At 54.0% G+C, this 6000-nt stretch overlaps 1 protein-coding gene across 1 annotated transcript in view; it reads left to right on the top strand.

Moving 5' to 3' along the window:
* Positions 1-3026: 3026 nt before the first annotated feature.
* Positions 3027-6000, top strand: part of ANKRD33B (ankyrin repeat domain 33B) — an 88474-nt gene continuing 85500 nt past the window's right edge. The window contains exon 1 of the mRNA XM_053592984.1: positions 3027-5131. Within this exon, the coding sequence (XP_053448959.1) occupies positions 4778-5131 (354 nt within the window). The 5' untranslated portion in view covers positions 3027-4777. The remainder of the gene's footprint in view (positions 5132-6000) is intronic.

Below are 6000 nucleotides of genomic sequence, written 5' to 3'. Positions count from 1 at the left end.
CTTTTGTGCATTTCTTAAGTTTCCTTCTTGATATTCTGGACTTTGGGTTACCATTTTGAATATAGCAATAAACTAAATATCAGAATTTAAGAAATTCAAGCCTCTTGATGTGAGATGTACTCTAAGGAAAAGCCTGGATAAGGGTACATTTGTGTACATTACAGAAAATGCTGGAAAGACCCTAAAAATCAAGAGTAAGAGATTGGTCATATAAAAACTGGTGTACCCACCAGTTCAAAATCTGGAACTATTATCCTTACAACTTAGCAGTGGTACCGCGGTAATCAGAAGCCAGTTTGTCTGATACCACAATCTGCTTGACACCCCAAGCTACATGGCCTTCCCTATGAAAAAGTAAAAAGCACTTCACATTCACTTCCTGAGGGCTGGGTCCCTTGGTGAATAAGGGCAATTTATATCAAGGCAAATGGATACTTTGATATTAATAATAATGAAAGTTAACACTACTGTATGCTAAATTCCAGACCATATGCAAAGCACTTAAAACTACTCTCTCACTCAGCCCTGGAGGTAGTTGCTGGTTATTTTATGAACCTGGGGTGGACTTGGGTTTGTGCTGCCCTTAGCTTCTCCCCTCCCCCACACTCCTTCTCACAAAGGTGGGGAGGATACTACAGGTACATCAGCTTCCTGCCTCTTTAAAAATAAAAATAGGGGGAGGTGCCTGTGGCTCAATGGAGTAGGGTCCTGGCCCCAAATGCCAGAGGTGGTGGGTTCAAACCCAGCCCCGGCCAAAAACTGCAAAAAAAAAAGAAAGAAAAAGTTGGCTCGGTACCCATAGTACAGTGGTTACAGTGCCAGACACATACACCCCGGCTGGCAGGTTCGAACCCGACCCCGGGCTAAACAACAATGACAACTGCAATGAACAGATAGCTGGGTGTTGTGGCAGGCACCTGTAGTCCCAGGTACTTGGGAGACTGAGGCAAGAGAATTGCTGGAGCCCAAGAGTTGGAGGGTGACATAGTGAGACTTTGACTCAAGCCCCTACTGAGGGTGGCATAGTGAGACTTTGTCTCAAAAATAAATAAATAAATAAATAAATAAAAGTACTATGCTGGGCGTGGTGATTCATGTCTGTCATCCTAGTACTCTGGGCGGCTGAGGCAGATGGATAGCCTGAGCTCAGGCGTTCCAACAACAGCCTGAGCAAGAGTGAGTTCCCATCTCTACTAACAATAGAAAAATTAGCCGTGTCAACCTAGGGCGACAGTGAGACTCTGTCTCAAAAAAATAAAAAAATAAATTAAATAAATGTACTGCTTGTAATTTTGAAAGGCCTTGTTGCAGAAATATACTAGTGCTGAATTTTTTTTAATGGTCCAAAGACAAATTATTCAATTAAGTGAATAAATTGTGTAATTGCTCTCTCTCTATATATATATCTTTTAAAATCATAAATTAAGTCACTGAAACTCATCAGATAAAATATCATTTCTCAAAGTGTTATTAATTTGAAAGTTATACTGAGTGAATTGGCAGTTTTGGTCAGTTATTTTCTCCTTCCTATGTGGATTTTGTAAACATAATACACCATATATAAATGGCAGCTTTACTAAAAATACCTTTGCCCTCATTTTGTGTTCTTTTAGCCTGTCTTTGAGAAATGTTGAGAATCTATTGTCTTTGTGGTAAAGGGGTGTGTTTTATTTATTTCTTATTCCTCTTAGAGGCTTTAAAAAAAACTTTTTTTTTTGCAGTTTTTGGCTGGGGCTGAGCTTGAACCCACCACCTCCAGCATATGGGGCCTGCGTCCTACTCCTTTGAGCCACAGGCGCCAGCCCCATTTTTTTTTTTTTTTGAGACAGAGTTTCACTATGTTATCCTGGGTAGAGTGCAATGGCATCACAGCTCACAGCAACCTCAAACTCTTGGGCTTAAGTGATCCTCTTGCCTCAGCCTCCCAAGTAGCTGGGACTACAGGTGCCTACCACAGCATCTGGCTATTTTCTTGTTGCAGCTGTTGTTTAGCAGGCCCCGGCTGGGCTCAAACCCACCAGCCTCAGTGCATGTGGCTGGCGCCATAACCATTGTGCTATAGGTGCTGAGCCTAGAGGTATATTTTTAAAATAGAGGGAAAAGGGGCTGGGTGCTCCGGTGGCTCACACCTGAAATTCTAGAGCTCTGGCAGGCCACCATGGGAAGGATCTCTTGAGTTTGAGACCTATATCCGGCAACATGAAAAAGACTCTATTTCTCCCTAAAAAAGGAAGAAAATGATGAGCTTACATCTGGAGTCTACACACTCACGACTGCTGCTTCTTTGGAGTAGACTCTACTTCATTCTAGTTTATCTTTAAAGGGAAAAATACTGAAGTACTATTTGGACTTAAATTTCTAAGAAAGGAAAGAAGGAAATGGTAAACTCTTGAAGATACAGCCTAAATTCCTTTGCTTAGTGACAGGGGTGGGTGATGAGTACAAACTGGCTGCAAGACACTGGAAAAGAGTCTGTGTTCTCCGCCTGCAGGAGTTCTGGTCCTGTCCACCTGGGACCTGGTCACAGGGGGCTGAAGTTCTTACTTTCTTTTTTTTTTTTTTTTGTAGAGACAGAGTTTCACTTTATCGCCCTCGCCCTCGGTAGAGTGCCGTGGCATCACACAGCTCACAGCAACCTCCAACTCCTGGGCTTAGGCGATTCTCCTGCCTCAGCCTCCGAGTAGCTGGGACTACAGGCGCCTGCCACAACGCCCGGCTATTTTTTTGCTGCAGTTTGGCCAGGGCCGGGTTTGAACCCGCCACCCTTGGTATATGGGGCCGGCGCCCTGCCCACTGAACCACAGGCGCCGCCCTCAAGTTCTTACTTTCAAATGACATGGTGCTGGCTAGCAGGACCGTGGGATTAGCAGAACTCACCAGCGCTCAGGAGGCACTAACCCTGATGTCATTAACAGATCTTTTGGAAACAAGTGTCAACTTTGAAAGGGAAAGTCCAAGCGGGAATTTATGCAACTGTGGCCAGTTAAAAAAAAAAAAAAAAAAGTAGACCTAGACTAAGACCTGGGGTATTTTTTATTTCAGAAGGAAAGACTTGAGTACAGAAGGAAGCCAGGGAGTCCTGGTTCACTGCCAGCTCAGGGCGTGCCCGGATGTGTCCCCCGTCCCTACCTGCCCCGTCCAGGCTGGGTCTGGACCAGGCATGGATGCCATCCTGGCTCTTGTTGGCGACACTGAAAGACTAGGTGACCACAACAGCAGGTCAGGCCCAGGGGAGTGTAACATCAGGGGTCCAGGGATTAAGACAACTGGAAGTTTGAAGTTCAAACCTTGTTGGAGCTCACACCACCCACAGTGGTACTTTTTGATTCAGTTTCCCACCGTGCTCCTCAGATAGTCCTTGCCCCAATGGCTGCGTCTGTCCGCTCAGTTTTGTTCATTTTGGGCCACGAGGGCCTCCCACCGGCTGGACACACTGTCAAGCTCGGTGGAAACAAGGGAGGGGAAGGAGGCTGGAGGGAAAGAGAGAGGGGTGGTCTTCGCATCCTTTGACCTAACAGCGCTTCCAGTCCGAGACGCAGCGCGGTGACAGAGGCTCGGCGCGCTCTCCACCGCGTCTCCGGCACAAATTTCCACCCGGATTTGGTTCTCGAAGCGTCTTCCTCCACAAAGTCAGAAGCTCCCGAGGCAAATTTTCACACCCTCCCCCTCGCCCCGCACTGGGAAAGACGCTGCTGTCCTTTCTTTTTTTGGCAGCCAGCCACGGGGGCAGCGCCCTGTGGTGACCTTCCCAGGTTAATCTGCCAAGACTTTGCAGATGCCAGCACGTGACACTGGCCAGAGCTGGGGGTGGGGAGCTGCTTACAGCTCCAGCTTGTCTCGTCCCTTCGCACCCAGACGACCCCCCCCCCCCACGACCCAAGTTTGCAAAAACCTCCCCACACCTGCTGGGTCCGAACAATCTGCAAACCAGAGCGGACCCGGGGTCTACGCGACCAGGGAATCTGAGGATCCCCCTTTCCCTTCGGGTTGGGACTCCCCCATGATAGTCCCCACTTCAGAGGTGCACTGCCCGCTGCGCTCCCCAGGTCCCAGGACCCCTAGGTGGACGGCTCCTTCGCGCATCCCGAGGCCTCCGCGGCCGTGCGCCCCGGGGATTCCCCGGTCTTAAACAGGCGGTGGCAGGTGGAGTCGGCCCCGCAGCCCAGGATCCCCGAGAGGTGGAAAACGCGCTCTGAGCTTCCAGAGCGGCAGGAGGGACTGCCCCCACGCGGCCCAGAGGCCTGGCGTCCTGGACCGGGGCAGGCTTCGCGGGCGTCCACGGTCCTGTAGCTGGAAGAGGCTCAGCCCGCGGCGTCCCGGGACCCCACCTCCCCCGGGGCTCGCAGAGGGAGGGGCGGGGCCGAGCTTCTCGCAGCCCTGGGACAAAGAATCCAGGTGCACTGTCCCCTCTGTCCTCGGAGCCCCCGCCTCGCTCTCAACTCCGGACAGGAACAGGCCTCCCGGCGGGGAACCCTGGAGCGGGCGGGTCCCCGTGCGCGGCGGCCCCGCCCCCCTCCCCGCGGAGCCCGGTCCCCGCCCGCTCGGCGCTCGGAAAGCCCCCACGGCTCCGCCCACCCCCCCCAGGGGCTTTGCAGCTGCCTCTAGTGACTTTCTCGCTGAGCGCAGCCGCGTGGTGCTGGTTTCCGCCGCGCTGGGACGCGCGTGCCGTTGCTATCCTGGGGACGTAGGGGGCGAGTAGCGCTGACCCTGGTGAGCGCCCCAGGTCCCCGTCTCCCGGCCAGCGCCCCGGCCCCCGGCCCGCGTCCCGGCCGCCGGCATGGTGCTGCTGGCCGGGCCCGGGCCGGAGGGCGGAGGGGCGGGCTGCTTGAGCCCGCAGCCGCCGTCCCCACCCCGGGGTGCGCAGGTCGAGGAGGAGCCCGTTGAGTACGAGGAATACGATGACTTCTCGAGTCTTCTAGACACTCGCAGCATCGCTTCGGACGACTCTTTCTATCCTTTCGGAGACGAGGAGGAGCGCTGCGCCGAGAGCTCGGAGAGCGTCCCGGAGGGCATCCCGGAGGCGGCGACCCTCCTGCGCGCCGCCTGCGCCAACGACGTGGGGCTGCTGCGGGCGCTGGTGCAGCAGGGGCCGAGCGTCAAGGAGGTGCAGGAGACCGATCGCAATGGCCGGGTAAGCAGGCGTCCCCGCAGAGTTTGGTTCCTGTCTGCACCCCTTTGCCCGCCCTCTCCCGCATACTCAGGCCACCAGTTTCCCGGCTCTGGACCGGTCTCTCCATCACTTTGCCGCCTTTCACGGCGCCTTTCCTAGCTGTTTGGGAGCTCCGTGTGGGGAGCCCTGGTTGGCCTGCCCGTCTCGGGCTGTGGGTGGGGAGGAGCGCAGTTGGCTCTGCTCAAGGTAGCAGCGCGGGCGAGAGACGCCTCCAGTCCGCGTCCCCTTCTGGTTTACCGTCCCTGAATTATTCCCGAAAGCTGGTGCTGGAACCCAGGATTGACTCTTTTGCAGGGTCTCTTCAACTTGCTCTCCCTTTGACCATTACCTTTTCCCAGGCCCTTGGCAGTTGACCACTTCGCCTCGCTTGCAGGGGACAACCTCTCCTGCCCAGCGCCCCATTTGTCCCCTCGGCCCCCTTGCGCTGCCCTTCTCCTAACATGCGTGGCTCCTCCAGGCCTGTGGTTTTAGAAGCGACTGTTCTCTTCCTCGCCGGGACTGCTTGGTCCCCATCCCCCAATTATCCTTCTGGGCCCTGCGTTGCCACCAGCCAGCAGGACCTCTCACTTGTGGGTCTGCACGGTCACTGCCCTGAGCCAGTGCCAGCCAGGGGTGAGGCGGGGCCTGGGAGGGCAGCCTGGCAGCGGCCAGCAAGCCCCGGGGTAGCGCCGGTGGGAGTGGAGGGAGGCGCTGATTGTGCATTAATGGTGTACTCAGAGAAAGCAAGAAACGTTTGGAAAAAGAAAGAAAAAGTTGTCTTTAGAAGACGGGGGAATGGTTTGTGGAACACAGTCCACTAAGCCCTTTGTGGGAAAAACTGCAGAGTGACA

The sequence above is a fragment of the Nycticebus coucang genome, chromosome 1, assembly GCF_027406575.1.
Source record: "Nycticebus coucang isolate mNycCou1 chromosome 1, mNycCou1.pri, whole genome shotgun sequence".
Classification (NCBI taxonomy): domain Eukaryota; kingdom Metazoa; phylum Chordata; class Mammalia; order Primates; family Lorisidae; genus Nycticebus; species Nycticebus coucang.
The sequence above is the reverse complement of the archived record's forward strand: the minus strand, read 5'-3'. Positions and strand labels throughout refer to the sequence as shown.